At 42.2% G+C, this 20,725-nt stretch overlaps 2 protein-coding genes across 5 annotated transcripts; both read left to right on the top strand.

The window, feature by feature from the left end:
- The first annotated feature begins 203 nt into the window (after window positions 1-203).
- LOC135097779 (gastrula zinc finger protein XlCGF8.2DB-like) lies at window positions 204-8,284 on the top strand. The gene is made up of 4 exons (XM_063999815.1): window positions 204-449; window positions 2,871-3,040; window positions 3,242-3,437; window positions 4,523-8,284. Exon 4 carries the CDS (start codon window positions 4,609-4,611, stop codon window positions 5,530-5,532), a length of 924 nt encoding a protein of 307 aa, XP_063855885.1. The 5' UTR covers window positions 204-449; window positions 2,871-3,040; window positions 3,242-3,437; window positions 4,523-4,608; the 3' UTR covers window positions 5,533-8,284.
- LOC135097777 (gastrula zinc finger protein XlCGF57.1-like) lies at window positions 3,446-19,717 on the top strand. Of its 4 annotated transcripts, XM_063999809.1 has the most exons (6): window positions 3,446-4,000; window positions 9,325-9,422; window positions 10,586-10,738; window positions 13,279-13,451; window positions 13,941-14,090; window positions 14,890-19,717. In XM_063999809.1, the coding sequence occupies exon 6, from the start codon at window positions 14,976-14,978 to the stop codon at window positions 16,497-16,499; it is 1,524 nt and encodes a 507-aa protein (XP_063855879.1). In that variant the 5' UTR covers window positions 3,446-4,000; window positions 9,325-9,422; window positions 10,586-10,738; window positions 13,279-13,451; window positions 13,941-14,090; window positions 14,890-14,975; the 3' UTR covers window positions 16,500-19,717. The 4 variants fall into 4 exon arrangements, with proteins under 4 accessions (XP_063855879.1, XP_063855881.1, XP_063855878.1 ...); XM_063999811.1 differs by lacking the exon at window positions 13,279-13,451; XM_063999808.1 differs by lacking the exon at window positions 13,941-14,090.
- Window positions 19,718-20,725: the final 1,008 nt, after the last annotated feature.

The raw sequence follows: 20,725 nt of genomic DNA, 5'->3' as shown, positions 1-20,725 counted from the left end.
TTTTATCGTGTTTGTTCGAACACTTTTTCATATAGTTATTTAAATATAGCTTTATTATTACTGAAGCTTGGAATATTTTTATATGTCAAGAATTAATCTAAAATTATGCCCTTTCATAATATGTAAAGTATTCCGGCCCAGCTCCATTTTTGCGAGGGGTCATTTTCAAAATCATTCGCGTCACGTAAATATGGCGTGACGTCATCAGCCGCCTTCATCTGGGGACCGGGACCTGGACCTTCCCACCTCCCAGTGCCCTTCCATCAGTGTTTAGTGTAATTTCCTATATTTTCCAGCTGTTTTCATGCATAGAGAAGAATAGAAAGAGGAGGAAAGAAGGAGAAATGAAGAAGGAGGAAAAAGAAGAAGGAAGGGAAGGAGGAAGACGAGAAGGAAAAGAGGAAATATTAAGAAGACAATATTTTCACTGAATTTCCAGCGTTTTAAAGGTAAGCAAACGTAGTAGTAATAGTAGTAGTAGTAGTAGTAGTAGTGGTGGTGGTGGTGGTGGTGGTGTAGCAGCCTTGTAATATAAGATGAAGTGTTTTGAGTTAAATACGCAATTTTTTTCTAGGCATGTTGAAATAGAAGTGAGAGTTTTTGGTGTTTTGAAAGGGAATATTCTTGCTTGCAGTGTTTTTTTAAAGGGAATTCTTCGTGTCTGTGGCGTTTTAGAAAGGCAGGGCATGTTTTTTTTTGTAATTTTTTTGTTTTTTTAAGATTTTCGTGTTTTTCAAGTTTGTTTGGGTAGAAATTGTTGTTTTTTCGCTGTCTTTGGGTAGGTGTGTGTCTCTTTTGGGGTGTTTTGAAAGGAAATTCTGTGTTATTCGATGTTTTTTTGGAAGAAATGAGTGCGTTTGGGGTGTTTTGAAAGGAAATTGAGTGTTTTTTAAGTGTTTTTTGGCTAAAAGTGTGTGTTTTTGGGGTGTTTTGAAAGGAAATCAAGTGTTTTTCAGTGTTTTTGCGTAGAAATGAGTGCTTTTTCGGGTGTTTTGAAAGGAAATTAAGTGTTATTTAAATGTTTTTGGGTAGAAATGTGTGTTTTTTGGTGTGTTGAAAGGAAATCGCATGTTTTTCAGTGTGTTTTTTGGTGTGTGGCTAGAAATGTGTGTTTTTGGTGTGTTTTGAAAGGAAATCGCATGTTTTCCAGTGTTTTTGCGTAGAAATTAGTGCTTTTTCGGGTGTTTTGAAAGGAAATCGCATGTTTTTTCAGTGTTTTTGGGTAGAAATGTGTGTTTTTTGGTGTGTTTTGAAAGGAAATCATATGTTTTTTCAGCGTTTTCTGGGTAGAAGTAAGTGTTTTTTGGGTGTTTTGAAAGGAAATCGCATGTTTTTTCAGTGTTTTGGGGTAGAAATGTGTGTTTTTTGGGTGTTTTGAAAGGAAATTAAATGTTATTTAAGTGTTTTTGGGTAGAAATGTGTGTTTTTTGGTGTGTTGAAAGGAAATCGCATGTTTTTCAGTGTGTTTGGGTAGAAATGTATGTTTTTTTGGGTGTTTTGAAAGGAAATCACATGTTTTTTCAGTGTTTTTTGCGTAGAAATTAATGTTTTTGAGTTATTTCTGACCGGTAATCAGTGTTTTCTCTGGGTACTGTTAATAGAAATAGCTGTTCTGGGCCGAATTTGTGTTATTTGAGTATTAAAAGGAGAAAAATAGTGCTTATAGGTGTTATTAGGAAGGAAAATTTGTGTTGCTAGGTGTTTTTGGAGAGGAAAATTGTGCTTCTAGGTGTTTTTGGGGAGGAAAATTGTGTTTGAAGGTGTTCTTTGGGGAGGAAAATTGTGCTTCTAAGTGTTTTTGGGGAGTCAAATTGTGTTTCTGGGTTTTTTTGGGGAGAAAAATTGCGTTTCTAGTTGTTTTTGGGGAGGAAGATTGTGCTTCTAGGTGTTTTGGGGAGGAAAATTGTGCTTCTAGGTGTTTTTGGGAGGAAAATTGTGTTCCTAGATGTTCTTGGGGAGGATAATTGTGTTTCTAGATGTTTTTGGGGAGTCAAATTGTGTTTCTGGGTGTTTTTGGGGAGAAAAATTGCGTTTCTAGTTGTTTTTGGGGAGGAAGATTGTGCTTCTAGGTGTTTTGGGGAGGAAAATTGTGCTTCTAGGTGTTCTTGGGAAGGATAATTGTGTTTCTAGATGTTTTTGGGGAGTAAAATTGTTTCTGGGTGTTTTTGGGGAGGAAAATTGTGTTTCTAGGTGTTTTTGGGGAGGAAAATTGTGCTTCTGGATGTTTTTGGGGAGGAAAAATGTGTTTCTAGGTGTTTCTGGTGTGTGTGTGTGTGTGTGTGTGTGTGTTTGAGTGTGTTTTGGGGAAGTTTTGGTGTGTGTTGGTGTGATAATTTTGGGGTTTGGGAATTGTGTAATGATGCTGGCGATAGTTATGGGGGGGTGTCAGGCTAGATGCAGGATGCTTGCGCTAACACGACAGATTTTAAGGAGTTTTGGGAAGGAGGTGTTGTATAAGAAGTGTGTGAGGGGTGTTGTAATGTGCGTTGTGATATATGAAGCTATTAGATGCAAGTGTGGGGCCAGCAAAATTAAGTTAACAAAAAGGCTTAACACTAATAAAATGACGCACACTAATATATATATCGTAGGTATTGGCTCAGAACTCTCTCTCTCTCTCTCTCTCTCTCTCTCTCTCACATATATATATATATATATATATATATATATATATATATATATATATATATATATATATATATATATATATATATATATATATATATATATATATATATATATAATTTTCCTATTTTCGTGTTTTTGAAGCAAGGTGAGGTAATGTTATATATATCGTTATATAACCACAACAAGAGACTTTATTGAGTTTTGCAATAACCTAACCTAACCTAACGCCCTCAAACACACAGGTGGGGACCAGATACACCAGGGAACAGTACAGCAAGACAGTCGCACAGTCGTTCCTGGTGCGGCTGATGCGTTTGAGCATGTCCAGCGATGCGGAGGTGCAGACAGTGCAACACATCCTGCACACACTGCTCCACCGGCACCACAATGCTCACTACCTGCCCAAACCTACGTCAGTGTCTGGGGGCCTTCATTGGTTGTTTATTGTGTGTGTGTGTGTGTGTGTGTGTGAGTGTGTTTTCCTTTTATGTGTGTTGTGTGAGTGTCTGTTTTCTTCTCTTCTTCTTCTAAATTCTTTGTATGTTCCTTCTCTTTCTTCTCATACCAGTCCTCCTCCTTCATCTTTACCTACTCCTCTTGCTCGCCAAACCAGTGCGACAGGACGTTAATTTCTGGCGTAAGTCGGGCACGGAGCTCCTGCTGTCGGCTCAGGAGAACTGACTTTGCCAACAATACCCTGGCAAACCTGGAAGCTGTGTTCACCACCCCCATGCTGCTGCTGCTGCTGCAGGAGATTCCGGTCCGATGATGTGATTGTGGATATTCTGAGGGTTATGTTTCATGTACAGGTGAGGAAGTGGTGGGTTTTTTTTTTAATGATTCTTGGGTTTTTGCTGTTTATTTTGTGTTGTGTCTGATGTGTTTGTGTGACAGTGCTTTGGTTTTTCTTACAGATTCATTTGTTTATTTGTTGCAATGTGTTTTTAATGAATAGACAGGAGGTCCTACCCTGCAGTTTTACCAACAAGGGACAAAGAACAAAAGAAAATTAAGAAGCAATAAAAAAAAAAAAAAGAAAGTTTAGAGTGCCGTTAGAAAAGTAGAAAAACAAGGCAAGATTCTCGCGGGCACCGGGCAGAGAGAGAGAGAGAAAGAGGATTACTGTACACAAACAATTCTCTGCTCTCACTTCTCTGCTCTCACTCCTAAGACAAGCAGGCACGTGCCCACACACTGCCACACTCCCTGCACGCCCACGTACGCCCACAGGCAGCAGACGAGCAGTAAGGAGAGGCTGAGAGAAAGAGAGGAAGGACCGCGTACTTTGCTGTGCTCCCAGCCCAAGGCAAGCAGGCACGTGCACACACTGCCACACTCCCTGCACGCCCACAGGCAGCAGACGAGCCGCAAGGTGAGGCTGAGAGGGAAGAAGGGAGAAGTGGTCAATTGGTTTGTTGTTTGTTTGTTTGTTTGTTTGTTTGTTTGTTTGTTTTGAAATTGATGAATATTTGTATTTGGTGGTGGTTTGTGTATCAGATGAGCAAAGGCAAGTGTTGTGTTTGTTAGTAGGCTGAGCGTTGCACCTGTTATCTTGTTAATACGTTTTTCTGGTGATAAATTCTTTGACAAAATCACTCCCAGATCTTTTCCTCTTGTTGTCTTATTTATTGTTTCATTTCCCATCTTATAGTTACAGCCACACCTTGTGTTACTTTTTCCAAACTCCAAATTCCTCTGTTGCAGGTGCCAGGTGTATCTTGTCTGTGCAGGCTGTGTGTTAGGCTGAGGCTGAGGCAGGAAGCCCCTCGCTGCCTGTGTGGTGACGGCCTCCTCTGTTGCAGGTGCCAGGTGTATCTTGTCTGTGCAGGCTGTGTGTTAGGCTGAGGCAGGAAGCCCCTCGCTGCCTGTGTGGTGACGGCCTCCTCTGTTGCAGGTGCCAGTGACAGGACTCCCTCCGTGCATCCCTCCTGCAGCCCCAGGCTTCCTGCAGGACCGGACGCAGCCAGGAGCAGCGTTGCAATGGAGGGTGCAAGGCCAGGAAACAGCAGCAGCAGCAGCAGTGGCAGCAGGAACAGCCTGGAGCAGCGGGCGACCCTGGGCGTGAGGACCTACACTTGTGACCACTGCGGCAAAGTGTGCTCCACCAAGGCTGCCATTGCCAGACACGTCCTCTCCCATGCCAGCAAGACAAGGCTGAGAGGCAGGAGTGGCCCCGCTGAACACACTGCCACCCACACTGGTGGCAGGAACCACAAGTGTGACCTCTGCGGGAAGACATTTGTCCGGAAGAGTCATCTTGCCTCACACATCCTCACCCACACTGGGGAGAGAAAGTTCCAGTGCCTGGAGTGTGGCAAAAGATTTATCACCAAAAGTAATCTTAACAGACACATCCTCACCCACACTGGGGAGAAAAAGTTCCAGTGCCTGGAGTGTGGGAAAAGATTTACCCACAAAAGTAATCTTAACAGACACATCCTCACCCACACTGGGGAGAGAAAGTTCCAGTGCCTGGAGTGTGGCAAAAGATTTACCCAGAAGGGTTTCCTTGATGGACACATCCTCACTCACACTGGGGAGAGAAAGTTCCAGTGCCTGGAGTGTGGCAAAAGATTTACCCACAAAAGTCATCTTAACACACACATCCTCACCCACACTGGGGAGAGAAAGTTCCAGTGCCTGGAGTGTGGGAAAGGGTTTACCCAGAAGGGTTCCCTTGACAGACACATCCTCACCCACACTGGGGAGAAAAAGTTCCAGTGCCTGGAGTGTGGCAAAAGATTTACCCACAAAAGTAATCTTAACAGACACATCCTCACCCACACTGGGGAGAGAAAGTTCCAGTGCCTGGAGTGTGGGAAAGGGTTTACCCACAAGGGTTCCCTTGACAGACACATCCTCACCCACACTGGAAAGAAGAAGAGAAAACAGCCAAAATCATAGATGTTGCAGTCCCCGGTGACCCCGGCCTCAGTAGAGCTGAAAGGCACAAAACTACAAAACATCACCACCTAAAAAGTGACCAAGAACAACATGGTCACCGACGGACACCGGTGTGACACCAGTGAGAGAAGCTGCAGCAGAGGATCACCCATCAAAGAGAAGAAATCTGGCAGATAACAAGCTTCCTGCAAGACCAAAACCACACAAGGAACCTCCTCAAGAAAACAGACAGAATGACAGCAAGGCGCAGCGCAGGCAGCGGCCGGCCGGCCGGGCGGGAGACCGGCAGGGAGGGGCCGAGCCCCGGCCGAAGCCTTGGCACCACAGATGAGGACAAAGACAAGAAAATAAAGGCCAGAAAGATGAAGAGGCAGCTTGCAGAAAAGCCAGGGGTGGTGTGCAGGCACGTGGCAAAGACCTCAACAGAAGTACAAGACCCGCCCGAGGAAGAAGTGGCCGAGGGATGCTGCAGGCCACTGCTGCTGGAAGACCCCACGCAGCACCAGGCAGCCCCGGGGATACAGACCACCACGGTTAAACACACAAGTAAACAACAACAATGCCAGCCGTTCAGCTTACACAGGAAGGTCTGCTGGCCACAAGACTACTGCCACAAACCAGCTGGCAATACCACCAGTGACTTGTGGGTGTGGTGTGGTGTGGTGTGGTGTGGTGACTGGCCACAAGACTACTGCCACAAACCAGCTGGCAATACCACCAGTGACTTGTGGGTGTGGTGTGGTGTGGTGTGGTGACTGGCCACAAGACTACTGCCACAAACCAGCTGGCAATACCACCAGTGACTTGTGGGTGTGGTGTGGTGTGGTGTGGTGACTGGCCACAAGACTACTGCCACAAACCAGCTGGCAATACCACCAGTGACTTGTGGGTGTGGTGTGGTGTGGTGACTGGCTCAAAGGTTTATCCTGAAATGTAATCTTGACACACATGCTCACCCACACTGGGGAAAGGAAGTGCAGCAGGTGTGGTGTTTGTGGCTGTGCTCATCACTTTTTTCTTTATTTTTTAGCTTCTTGATCAATAAAGTGTTGTCAGCCTTGTACACACAGCTTTGGTTCACTTGCACAAGGTTTTGGGGGCTCGGGGGTGTTCCTAAGGGGGGCACTAACTGTCCAGGGGTGTTCCTGCTTGTTTCTGTCTCTCTGTGTCTCTGGTTTTGGTGTCTCCCTCCCAAACATTATTTTCACAACAAGCCACAAACCAACATCCCTTCATTAACACTTAGATACCTTAACTTAACTCACCCACAAAACTCCCACAAACTGACTAACTTGTTTTTTGTTTATTGTTTGTTTATTTTATTTATTTTATTGGTGTATCTTTTATTTGAAAGTAGCCATATTCTTAAGGTTTTTATGGTTCTGTTTATTATTGTTTGGGCTGTCCTGTGTTTGTGATTGCTGGACTCATATAGAAATGGGTAGTTTTATTGAAGGGGTGAAACAATGACAATACTGCCTGGCTCTTGCACTAGTGAGGTGGACAGAATAGGGATGAGAATAAAGAGAAATTGTCATAGGAAATACAAACTGGCAGACTTTAGAGTGTAACAGTGAAGGGGTTGAAAAAGTGGAGGTACTGTTTAGCTCTTGCACTAGTGGGGTGGACAGAATAGGAGAGGATTCTTAAAAGTTTGGCATTGTTAGCTTGAAAGATTATACTTGAAAGATTATTTATTACATGTTGAAAGGACAGAATAAGGATGAAAATATATAGAAAGTCTTGTGAAGATACTGGTTAACTCTTGTACTAGTGAGGTAGACAGAATAGGAGGCCATTCTAACAAGTTTGCCAGTGTTAGTTTGAAAGGCGATACTTCAAAAAAAGACTTGTTACATATTTAAAGGACAGAATAGGGGTGAAAATAAATGAGAAGTAGAAAGTCTTGTTACCAGGGGGACATGAGAAAAATTTTGGCAGTGTTAATGTGTTTGTTACCGACTTTTTTCACCTCGCATCACCTCTGTCTCTCTCCTGAACCTCTAAAAAAATATGTACAATGCATTTAGACAAGTTAGGAAGGAGGTTAAGAGAGAGAGGTGAGATGAAGTGAGAATATTCCTATGTATTTTCTGTCATAACACCTCATATCACCTTTTGTCTCCCCTGAACCTCTAAAAATATCAACAGTGAGACATTTAGACAAGTTAGGGAGGTGAAGAGAGAGAGAGAGGTGAGATGAAGTGACATTATTCCTGTCTCTCTCCCAGCTTAAACTTTCAAAAATATTTATAATGAGAAATGTAGACAAGTTAGAGAGGTGTAGAGAGATAGAGGTGAGATGAAGTGACATTATTGTTTTGTTTCTTGCCTAACACCTTTCTCTCTCTCCTTCTCTTGGCCTCTGCCTCCTCAAAAAGAGCCTATATTAATGAACTGGTGATGGTACAGGCCTATAATACCTTGTAACAACATTTCATCATAAAATCTGCCAACGCTGGTTCAATTATAATCATTGTCATTGCTCATGCTAAGCTTAGTATTATTATTATTATTATTATTATTATTATTATTATTATTATTATTATTATTATTATTATTATTACTATTATTATTATCATGTCATGCATTAGTGTTTTCATTTGTTTCCTGCGCTGTCATTGGTGCAGGAAATATCATGATGTTTTGGTTGCAAGAGTCCATGTATATATAGATTGAGCCATCGTATTCATGTTTATCATTGTGTGGTGTTGTAAATATACTTTATCTGTAAATAAAAAATGTATCCTATGACATTTGTTTATTTTATTGTATGTGTGTTAGGTTAGGTTAGCATAGTCTATATACAAGCTCTTGGCAGTGCATATATATCACAGACACATTGTTAGACAGTAAATTAATTTGAAGTAGAACCAATTGTTGTGTGTGTGTTAGGTTAGCCTATCACACCCTTATCTTAGAAATATTCCTTTGTACATGCTTATGTACCGCAGCCAGATAGACACTGATTAGGGAGGTGGATGGAATAGATGGTGAAACACTGAATATACTGGTTCACTCTTACTTTGGGGAAGTGGACAGAATAGTGGTGAAAGAGTGAATATACTGGTTGACTCTTGCATTGGGGAGGTGGACAGAATAGTGGTGAAAGAGTGAATATACTGGTTGACTCTTGCATTGGGGAGGTGGACAGAATAGTGGTGAAAGAGTGAATATACTGGTTGACTCTTGCATTGTGGAGGTGGACAGAATAGTGGTGAAAGAGTGAATATACTGGTTGACTCTTGCATTGGGGAGGTGGACAGAATAGGAGATGAAGGAGTGAAGATATTGGTTAACTCGTTCTCTATGATTTTATTCGTGTTTTCATTAATTTATGGTTTAATTGTGAGTGATAGGCTAACCCTTTCACTCGTTCAGTCTTCAGTATCATTATAAACACTCTACTGTGTCTTTCGTAACTTCTAATTAATTTTTAGGTTCACTTATAAACTCAATCTTCTCGTTTTCTATGATTTTATTCGAGTTTCCGTCAATTTAAAGGTTTAATTATAAGTGATAGGCTAGTTGGCGCCCGGAACCGACTCCCTCTCTCTCTCTCTACCTCTCTCTTAACGCCTCACAGTGTTTCAAGTGACATGTTTTCATTTCTATTCGCTTATAAACTCAATCTACCCTCGCATTTCCTGCCATATAATTAAAGTATCCGGTTGTACCCCATGGTGAGGGTCCGCTTGTTTCCACCTCCTTCACCGAGGGAGGGAGGCAGACTGCTCCTGGCGCTTTGGGAATGTTTATTTATTTATTTATTTTTTTTATTCTCTTCCTCAGTGTACCTGGGAAACACCGTGCAGTGCGGTTGTGTGTGTGTCCTCTTTTCATTTAAACACCAGGGAACGGGACCACAGAGGCACAGGAGGTCAATTAAGGTGAGTTTAGTAGTGACAGGTAGCAGAGGTCTGGCTTCAACCTACGACACTACCTGGAAAACACTGGAAATACCTGGAAAATACTTGATACTTAATAGCAAAAGGGAGAAGAGAAGAGAGAAAATAATGCTATTTATCATGGAATAGAGGCGGACACACACACACACACATACATATATACACACACACACACACATATATACACACACACACATATATATATATATATATATATATATACACACAGACACACACACAGCTGAAATTAATCCATAAAATAGAGAAATAACCTTCACAACAACCAGAAATAATAAGGAAAGAGAGATAGCCAACTTTGTTTTCATCTGACCCCCCTCCCAGCCCTCCCGCGGCCGCCATGATGGATTGCCAGAGTCTACCCCCGGTTCTAATATTTTTCCTATTTTCTTAACTTATATATTTAGGCTTTTTAACTAAGATTTTATGGTTTGTAAAAATATTTGGTGGTGTTTTGAGTGTTTTGCGTGCGAGTGTTAAGGGAAACATGTCGATTATGAGGTTGTTTCAGCGTAAATAAGTGTTGCTGTTTGCCGTTAAATTTTTCATACCGCCAAACATATTTTTTTATTTCAGCCGCTAGGCAAGATTTTATGGGCTCAAAAAATCGTTTATTGTTTTTTAAATGTGTTGTGATGCTTTTGAGTGAAGTACGTGGGTTTTTAGAGGGATTTTAGTCCCGTTGAACACTCAAAAAGTTGACATTTTTAAATTATTTATTTATTTATTTCAGCTTCCGGTTAACTTCTGATTGTTTGTAAAAATAGTTTCGATTTTTTAAAGTGTATTGTGTTCGTGAGAAATGAGATTTGTGGACTTTGGAATGTTTTTTTTTATCGTGTTTGTTCGAACACTTTTTCATATAGTTATTTAAATATAGCTTTATTATTACTGAAGCTTGGAATATTTTCATATGTCAAGAATTAATCTAAAATTATGCCCTTTCATAATATGTAAAGCATTCCGGCCCAGCTCCATTTTTGCGAGGGGTCATTTTCAAAATCATTCGCGTCACGTAAATATGGCGTGACGTCATCAGCCGCCTTCATCTGGGGACCGGGACCTGGACCTTCCCACCTCCCAGTGCCCTTCTATCAGTGTTTAGTGTTATTTCCTATATTTTCCAGCTGTTTTCATGCATAGAGAAGAATAGAAAGAGGAGGAAAGAAGGAGAAATGAAGAAGGAGGAAAAAGAAGAAGGAAGGGAAGGAGGAAGACGAGAAGGAAAAGAGGAAATATTAAGAAGACAATATTTTCACTGAATTTCCAGCGTTTTAAAGGTAAGCAAACGTAGTAGTAGTAGTAATAGTAGTAGTAGTAGTAGTGGTGGTGGTGGTGGTGGTGGTGTAGCAGCCTTGTAATATAAGATGAAGTGTTTTGAGTTAAATACGCAATTTTTTTCTAGGCATGTTGAAATAGAAGTGAGAGTTTTTGGTGTTTTGAAAGGGAATATTCTTGCTTGCAGTGTTTTTTTAAAGGGAATTCTTCGTGTCTGTGGCGTTTTAGAAAGGCAGGGGATGTTTTTTTTTGTAATTTTTTTGTTTTTTTTAAGATTTTCGTGTTTTTCAAGTTTGTTTGGGTAGAAATTGTTGTTTTTTCGCTGTCTTTGGGTAGGTGTGTGTCTCTTTTGGGGTGTTTTGAAAGGAAATTCTGTGTTATTCGATGTTTTTTTTGGAAGAAATGAGTGCTTTTGGGGTGTTTTGAAAGGAAATTAAGTGTTTTTTAAGTGTTTTTTGGCTAAAAGTGTGTGTTTTTGGGGTGTTTTGAAAGGAAATCAAGTGTTTTTCAGTGTTTTTGCGTAGAAATGAGTGCTTTTTCGGGTGTTTTGAAAGGAAATTAACTGTTATTTAAATGTTTTTGGGTAGAAATGTGTGTTTTTTGGTGTGTTGAAAGGAAATCGCATGTTTTTCAGTGTGTTTTTTGGTGTGTGGCTAGAAATGTGTGTTTTTGGTGTGTTTTGAAAGGAAATCGCATGTTTTCCAGTGTTTTTGCGTAGAAATTAGTGCTTTTTCGGGTGTTTTGAAAGGAAATCGCATGTTTTTTCAGTGTTTTTGGGTAGAAATGTGTGTTTTTTGGTGTGTTTTGAAAGGAAATCATATGTTTTTTCAGCGTTTTCTGGGTAGAAGTAAGTGTTTTTTGGGTGTTTTGAAAGGAAATCGCATGTTTTTTCAGTGTTTTGGGGTAGAAATGTGTGTTTTTTGGGTGTTTTGAAAGGAAATTAAATGTTATTTAAGTGTTTTTGGGTAGAAATGTGTGTTTTTTGGTGTGTTGAAAGGAAATCGCATGTTTTTCAGTGTGTTTGGGTAGAAGTGTATGTTTTTTGTGTGTTTTGAAAGGAAATCACATGTTTTTTCAGTGTTTTTTGCGTAGAAATTAATGTTTTTGAGTTATTTCTGACCGGTAATCAGTGTTTTCTCTAGGTACTGTTAATAGAAATAGCTGTTCTGGGCCGAATTTGTGTTATTTGAGTATTAAAAGGAGAAAAATAGTGCTTATAGGTGTTATTAGGAAGGAAAATTTGTGTTGCTAGGTGTTTTTGGAGAGGAAAATTGTGCTTCTAGGTGTTTTTGGGGAGGAAAATTGTGTTTGAAGGTGTTCTTTGGGGAGGAAAATTGTGCTTCTAAGTGTTTTTGGGGAGTCAAATTGTGTTTCTGGGTGTTTTTGGGGAGAAAAATTGCGTTTCTAGGTGTTTTTGGGGAGGAAGATTGTGCTTCTAGGTGTTTTGGGGAGGAAAATTGTGCTTCTAGGTGTTTTTGGAAGGAAAATTGTGTTCCTAGATGTTCTTGGGGAGGATAATTGTGTTTCTAGATGTTTTTGGGGAGTCAAATTGTGTTTCTGGGTTTTTTTGGGGAGAAAAATTGCGTTTCTAGTTGTTTTTGGGGAGGATGATTGTGCTTCTAGGTGTTTTGGGGAGGAAAATTGTGCTTCTAGGTGTTTTTGGGAGGAAAATTGTGTTCCTAGATGTTCTTGGGGAGGATAATTGTGTTTCTAGATGTTTTTGGGGAGTCAAATTGTGTTTCTGGGTGTTTTTGGGGAGAAAAATTGCGTTTCTAGTTGTTTTTGGGGAGGAAGATTGTGCTTCTAGGTGTTTTGGGGAGGAAAATTGTGCTTCTAGGTGTTCTTGGGAAGGATAATTGTGTTTCTAGATGTTTTTGGGGAGTAAAATTGTTTCTGGGTGTTTTTGGGGAGGAAAATTGTGTTTCTAGGTGTTTTTGGGGAGGAAAATTGTGCTTTTGGATGTTTTTGGGGAGGAAAAATGTGTTTCTAGGTGTTTCTGGTGTGTGTGTGTGTGTGTGTGTGTGTGTGTGTGTGTGTGTGTGAGTGTGTTTTGGGGAAGTTTTGGTGTGTGTTGGTGTGATAATTTTGGGGTTTGGGAATTGTGTAATGATGCTGGCGATAGTTATGGGGGGGTGTCAGGCTAGATGCAGGATGCTTGCGCTAACACGACAGATTTTAAGGAGTTTTGGGAAGGAGGTGTTGTATAAGACGTGTGTGAGGGGTGTTGTAATGTGCGTTGTGATATATGAAGCTATTAGATGCAAGTGTGGGGCCAGCAAAATTAAGTTAACAAACAGGCCTAACACTAATAAAATGACGCACACTAATATATATATCGTAGGTATTGGCTCAGAACTCTCTCTCTCTCTCTCTCTCTCTCTCTCTCTCTCTCTCTCTCTCTCTCTCTCTCATATAATTTTCCTATTTTCGTGTTTTTGAAGCAAGGTGAGGTAATGTTATATATATCGTTATATAACCACAACAAGAGACTTTATTGAGTTTTGCAATAACCTAACCTAACCTAACGCCCTCAAACACACAGGTGGGGACCAGATACACCAGGGAACAGTACAGCAAGACAGTCGCACAGTCGTTCCTGGTGCGGCTGATGCGTTTGAGCATGTCCAGCGATGCGGAGGTGCGGCTGACAGTGCAACACATCCTGCACACACTGCTCCACCGGCACCACAATGCTCACTACCTGCCCAAACCTACGTCAGTGTCTGGGGGCCTTCATTGGTTGTTTACTGTGTGTGTGTGTGTGTGTGTGTGTTTTCCTTTTATGTGTGTTGTGTGAGTGTCTGTTTTCTTCTCTTCTTCTTCTAAATTCTTTGTATGTTCCTTCTCTTTCTTCTCACTGTTTTCTGTATTGTCTGTGTGTCTGTTTTCTTCTCTTTCTTATTTCATGTATTCTTACAGATTCATTTGTTTATTTGTTGCAATGTGTTTTTAATGAATAGACAGGAGGTCCTACCCTTCAGTTTTACCAACAAGGGACAAAGAACAAAACAAAATTAAGAAGCAATAAAAAAAAAGAAAGTTTAGAGTGCCGTTAGAAAAGTAGAAAAACAAGGCAAGATTCTCGCGGGCACCGGGCAGAGAGAGAGAGAGAATTACTGTACACAAACAATTCTCTGCTCTCACTTCTCTGCTCTCACTCCTAAGACAAGCAGGCACGCCCACACACTCCCTGCACGCCCACAGGCAGCAGACGAGCAGTAAGGAGAGGCTGAGAGAAAGAGAGGAAGGACCGCGTACTTTGCTGTGCTCCCAGCCCAAGGCAAGCAGGCACGTGCCCACACTGCCACACTCCCTGCACGCCCACAGGGCCACAGGCAGCAGACGAGCCGCAAGGTGAGGCTGAGAGGGAAGAAGGGAGAAGTGGTCAATTGGTTTGTTGTTTGTTTGTTTGTTTGTTTGTTTTGAAAGTGATGAATATTTGTATTTGGTGGTGGTTTGTGTATCCAGATGAGCAAAGGCAAGTGTTGTGTTTGTTAGTAGGCTGAGCGTTGCACCTGTTATCTTGTTAATACGTTTTTCTGGTGATAAATTCTTTGACAAAATCACTCCCAGATCTTTTCCTCTTGTTGTCTTATTTATTGTTTCATTTCCCATCTTATAGTTACAGCCACACCTTCTGTTACTTTTTCCAAACTCCAAATTCCTCTGTTGCAGGTGCCAGGTGTATCTTGTCTGTGCAGGCTGTGTGTTAGGCTGAGGCTGAGGCAGGAAGCCCCTCGCTGCCTGTGTGGTGACGGCCTCCTCTGTTGCAGGTGCCAGGTGTATCTTGTCTGTGCAGGCTGTGTGTTAGGCTGAGGCTGAGGCAGGAAGCCCCTCGCTGCCTGTGTGGTGACGGCCTCCTCTGTTGCAGGTGGCAGGTGTATCTTGTCTGTGCAGGCTGTGTGTTAGGCTGAGGCTGAGGCAGGAAGCCCCTCGCTGCCTGTGTGGTGACGGCCTCCTCTGTTGCAGGTGCCAGGTGTATCTTGTCTGTGCAGGCTGTGTGTTAGGCTGAGGCAGGAAGCCCCTCGCTGCCTGTGTGGTGACGGCCTCCTCTGTTGCAGGTGCCAGGTGTATCTTGTCTGTGCAGGCTGTGTGTTAGGCTGAGGCAGGAAGCCCCTCGCTGCCTGTGTGGTGACGGCCTCCTCTGTTGCAGGTGCCAGTGACAGGACTCCCTCCGTGCATCCCTCCTGCAGCCCCAGGCTTCCTGCAGGACCAGACGCAGCCAGGAGCAGCGTTGCAATGGAGGGTGCAAGGCCAGGAAACAGCAGCAGCAGCAGCAGCAGCAGCAGCAGTGGCAGCAGGAACAGCCTGGAGCAGCGGGCGACCCTGGGCGTGAGGACCTACACTTGTGACCACTGCGGCAAAGTGTGCTCCACCAAGGCTGCCATTGCCAGACACGTCCTCTCCCATGCCAGCAAGACAAGGCTGAGAGGCAGGAGTGGCCCCGCTGAACACACTGCCACCCACACTGGTGGCAGGAACCACAAGTGTGACCTCTGCGGGAAGACATTTGTCCGGAAGAGTCATCTTGCCTCACACATCCTCACCCACACTGGGGAGAGAAAGTTCCAGTGCCTGGAGTGTGGCAAAAGATTTATTGAGAAAAGTTCCCTTAAGAAACACATCCTCACCCACACTGGGGAGAGAAAGTTCCAGTGCCTGGAGTGTGGCAAAAGATTTATTGAGAAAAGTTTCCTTAAGAAACACATCCTCACCCACACTGGGGAGAGAAAGTTCCAGTGCCTGGAGTGTGGCAAAAGATTTATCCACAAAAGTTATCTTAACACACACATCCTCACCCACACTGGGGAGAGAAAGTTCCAGTGCCTGGAGTGTGGGAAAAGATTTACCCAGAAAAGTAATCTTAACAAACACATCCTCACCCACACTGGGGAGAGAAAGTTCCAGTGCCTGGAGTGTGGCAAAAGATTTACCCAGAAAAGTGATCTTGACAGACACATCCTCACCCACACTGGGGAGAGAAAGTTCCAGTGCCTGGAGTGTGGCAAAAGATTTACCCACAAAAGTCATCTTAACAGACACATCCTCACCCACACTGGGGAGAAAAAGTTCCAGTGCCTGGAGTGTGGCAAAAGATTTATCCAGAAAGGTGATCTTAACACACACATCCTCACCCACACTGGGGAGAGAAAGTTCCAGTGCCTGGAGTGTGGCAAAAGATTTATCCACAAAAGTCATCTTAACACACACATCCTCACCCACACTGGGGAGAGAAAGTTCCAGTGCCTGGAGTGTGGGAAAAGATTTACCCAGAAAAGTAATCTTAACAAACACATCCTCACCCACACTGGGGAGAGAAAGTTCCAGTGCCTGGAGTGTGGCAAAAGATTTACCCAGAAAAGTGATCTTGACAGACACATCCTCACCCACACTGGGGAGAGAAAGTTCCAGTGCCTGGAGTGTGGCAAAAGATTTACCCACAAAAGTAATCTTAACAAACACATCCTCACCCACACTGGGGAGAGAAAGTTCCAGTGCCTGGAGTGTGGGAAAAGATTTACCCAGAAAAGTGATCTTGACAGACACATCCTCACCCACACTGGGGAGAGAAAGTTCCAGTGCCTGGAGTGTGGGAAAAGATTTACCCACAAAAGTGATCTTAACAGACACCTCCTCACCCACACTGGGGAGAGAAAGTTCCAGTGCCTGGAGTGTGGGAAAGGGTTTACCCACAAGGGTTCCCTTGACAGACACATCCTCACCCACACTGGAAAGAAGAAGAGAAAACAGGCAAAATCATAGATGTTGCAGTCCCCGGTGACTCCGGCCTCAGTAGAGCTGAAAGGCACAAAACTACAAAACATCACGACCTAAAAAGTGACCAAGAACAACATGGTCACCGACGGACACCGGTGTGACACCAGTGAGAGAAGCTGCAGCAGAGGATCACCCATCAAAGAGAAGAAATCTGGCAGATAACAAGCTTCCTGCAAGACCAAAACCACACAAGGAACCTCCTCAAGAAAACAGACAGAATGACAGCAAGGCGCAGCGCAGGCAGCGGCCGGCCGGCCGGGCGGGAGACCGGCAGGGAGGGGCCGAGCCCCGGCCGAAGCCTTGGCACCACAGATGAGGACAAAGACAAGAAAATAAAGGCCAGAAAGATGAAGAGGCAGCTTGCAGAAAAGCCAGGGGTGGTGTGCAGGCACGTGGCAAAGACCTCAACAGAAGTACAAGACCCGCCCGAGGAAGAAGTGGCCGAGGGATGCTGCAGGCCACTGCTGCTGGAAGACCCCACGCAGCACCAGGCAGCCCCGGGGATACAGACCACCACGGTTAAACACACAAGTAAACAACAACAATGCCAGCCGTTCAGCTTACACAGGAAGGTCTGCTGGCCACAAGACTACTGCCACAAACCAGCTGGCAATACCACCAGTGACTTGTGGGTGTGGTGTGGTGTGGTGTGGTGACTGGCCACAAGACTACTGCCACAAACCAGCTGGCAATACCACCAGTGACTTGTGGGTGTGGTGTGGTGTGGTGTGGTGACTGGCCACAAGACTACTGCCACAAACCAGCTGGCAATACCACCAGTGACTTGTGGGTGTGGTGTGGTGTGGTGTGGTGACTGGCCACAAGACTACTGCCACAAACCAGCTGGCAATACCACCAGTGACTTGTGGGTGTGGTGTGGTGTGGTGACTGGCTCAAAGGTTTATCCTGAAATGTAATCTTGACACACATGCTCACCCACACTGGGGAAAGGAAGTGCAGCAGGTGTGGTGTTTGTGGCTGTGCTCATCACTTTTTTCTTTATTTTTTAGCTTCTTGATCAATAAAGTGTTGTCAGCCTTGTACACACAGCTTTGGTTCACTTGCACAAGGTTTTGGGGGCTCGGGGGTGTTCCTAAGGGGGGCACTAACTGTCCAGGGGTGTTCCTGCTTGTTTCTGTCTCTCTGTGTCTCTGGTTTTGGTGTCTCCCTCCCAAACATTATTTTCACAACAAGCCACAAACCAACATCCCTTCATTAACACTTAGATACCTTAACTTAACTCACCCACAAAACTCCCACAAACTGACTAACTTGTTTTTTCTTGATTGTTTGTTTATTTTATTTGTTTTATTGGTGTATCTTTTATTTGAAAGTAGCCATATTCTTAAGGTTTTTATGGTTCTGTTTATTATTGTTTGGGCTGTCCTGTGTTTGTGATTGCTGGACTCATATAGAAATGGGTAGTTTTATTATTATTATTATTTATTTATTTATTTATTTTTCTGTATTATTTTTGATGTTTTTATTATTTTGTTGTTTATTTTTGTGTTATTTATTTAGCCTGCCTGGCATACAGTTAGATTGACTGTTATTTTGTTGTTTATTTGTTTATATTGTTTTATTTTATTTACTATTTGTTTAGTTAATGATTTAGTGGTGTTATTGGTGTTTTTTGTGTTTATTTGTGTATTCAGTTTTATTTACAGCTATTTATTGATTTATTTTTATTGATGTATTTGTTTTTAGTTTAGAGTCTGGCCAACAGGGAAAAGCTAACAAGAACAATTAACCCAAAATTACAATTAGTATTTCTATATGATTACTTTTCATATTAAGGAGACTGGCCAAGGCAAAACACCCTTTGTACAGTGCAACTCCTGAAACAAAAGAGGAGAAAAATGATTGAAGTTCCTGAGGTGTCTAATACTCCTCTTTTGAGACAGGCAGCAGAGTCCCAGAGTGCACCAGTGAAGGGGTGAAACAATGACAATACTGCCTGGCTCTTGCACTAGTGAGGTGGACAGAATAGGGATGAGAATAAAGAGAAATTGTCATAGGAAATACAAACTGGCAGACTTTAGAGTGTAACAGTGAAGGGGTTGAAAAAGTGGAGGTACTGTTTAGCTCTTGCACTAGTGGGGTGGACAGAATAGGAGAGGATTCTTAAAAGTTTGGCATTGTTAGCTTGAAAGATTATACTTGAAAGATTATTTATTACATGTTGAAAGGACAGAATAAGGATGAAAATATATAGAAAGTCTTGTGAAGATACTGGTTAACTCTTGTACTAGTGAGGTAGACAGAATAGGAGGCCATTCTAACAAGTTTGCCAGTGTTAGTTTGAAAGGCGATACTTCAAAAAAAGACTTGTTACATATTTAAAGGACAGAATAGGGGTGAAAATAAATGAGAAGTAGAAAGTCTTGTTACCAGGGGGACATGAGAAAAATTTTGGCAGTGTTAATGTGTTTGTTACCGACTTTTTTCACCTCGCATCACCTCTGTCTCTCTCCTGAACCTCTAAAAAAATATGTACAATGCATTTAGACAAGTTAGGAAGGAGGTTAAGAGAGAGAGGTGAGATGAAGTGAGAATATTCCTAAGTATTTTCTGTCATAACACCTCATATCACCTTTTGTCTCCCCTGAACCTCTAAAAATATCAACAGTGAGACATTTAGACAAGTTAGGGAGGTGAAGAGAGAGAGAGAGGTGAGATGAAGTGACATTATTCCTGTCTCTCTCCCAGCTTAAACTTTCAAAAATATTTATAATGAGAAATGTAGACAAGTTAGAGAGGTGTAGAGAGATAGAGGTGAGATGAAGTGACATTATTGTTTTGTTTCTTGCCTAACACCTTTCTCTCTCTCCTTCTCTTGGCCTCTGCCTCCTCAAAAAGAGCCTATATTAATGAACTGGTGATGGTACAGGCCTATAATACCTTGTAACAACATTTCATCATAAAATCTGCCAACGCTGGTTCAATTATAATCATTGTCATTGCTCATGCTAAGCTTAGTATTATTATTATTATTATTATTATTATTATTATTATTACTATTATTATTATCATGTCATGCATTAGTGTTTTCATTTGTTTCCTGCGCTGTCATTGGTGCAGGAAATATCATGATGTTTTGGTTGCAAGAGTCCATGTATATATAGATTGAGCCATCGTATTCATGTTTATCATTGTGTGGTGTTGTAAATATACTTTATCTGTAAATAAAAAATGTATCCTATGACATTTGTTTATTTTATTGTATGTGTGTTAGGTTAGGTTAGCATAGTCTATATACAAGCTCTTGGCAGTGCATATATATCACAGACACATTGTTAGACAGTAAATTAATTTGAAGTAGAACCAATTGTTGTGTGTGTGTTAGGTTAGCCTATCACACCCTTATCTTAGAAATATTCCTTTGTACATGCTTATGTACCACAGCCAGATACACACTGATTAGGGAGGTGGATGGAATAGATGGTGAAAGACTGAATATACTGGTTGACTCTTGCATTGTGGAGGTGGACAGAATAGTGGTGAAAGAGTGAATATACTGGTTCACTCTTACTTTGGGGAGGTGGACAGAATAGTGGTGAAAGAGTGAATATACTGGTTGACTCTTGCATTGGGGAGGTGGACAGAATATTAGTGAAAGAGTGAATATACTGGTTGACTCTTGCATTGGGGAGGTGGACAGAATAGTGGTGAAAGAGTGAATATACTGGTTGACTCTTGCATTGTGGAGGTGGACAGAATAGTGGTGAAAGAGTGAATATACTGGTTGACTCTTGCATTGGGGAGGTGGACAGAATAGGAGATGAAGGAGTGAAGATATTGGTTAACTCGTTCTCTATGATTTTATTCGAGTTTTCATTAATTTATGGTTTAATTGTGAGTGATAGGCTAACCCTTTCACTCGTTCAGTCTTCAGTATCATTATAAACACTCTACTGTGTCTTTCGTAACTTCTAATTAATTTTTAGGTTCACTTATAAACTCAATCTTCTCGTTTTCTATGATTTTATTCGAGTTTCCGTCAATTTAAAGGTTTAATTATAAGTGATAGGCTAGTTGGCGCCCGGAACCGACTCCCTCTCTCTCTCTCTACCTCTACCTCTCTCTTAACACCTCACAGTGCTTCAAGTGACATGTTTTCATTTCTATTCGCTTATAAACTCAATCTACCCTCGCATTTCCTGCCATATAATTAAAGTATCCGGTTGTACCCCATGGTGAGGGTCCGCTTG

The sequence above is a fragment of the Scylla paramamosain genome, unplaced genomic scaffold (assembly GCF_035594125.1).
Source record: "Scylla paramamosain isolate STU-SP2022 unplaced genomic scaffold, ASM3559412v1 Contig31, whole genome shotgun sequence".
In the NCBI taxonomy this organism is placed as follows: Eukaryota; Metazoa; Arthropoda; class Malacostraca; order Decapoda; family Portunidae; genus Scylla; species Scylla paramamosain.
The sequence above is the reverse complement of the archived record's forward strand: the minus strand, read 5'-3'. Positions and strand labels throughout refer to the sequence as shown.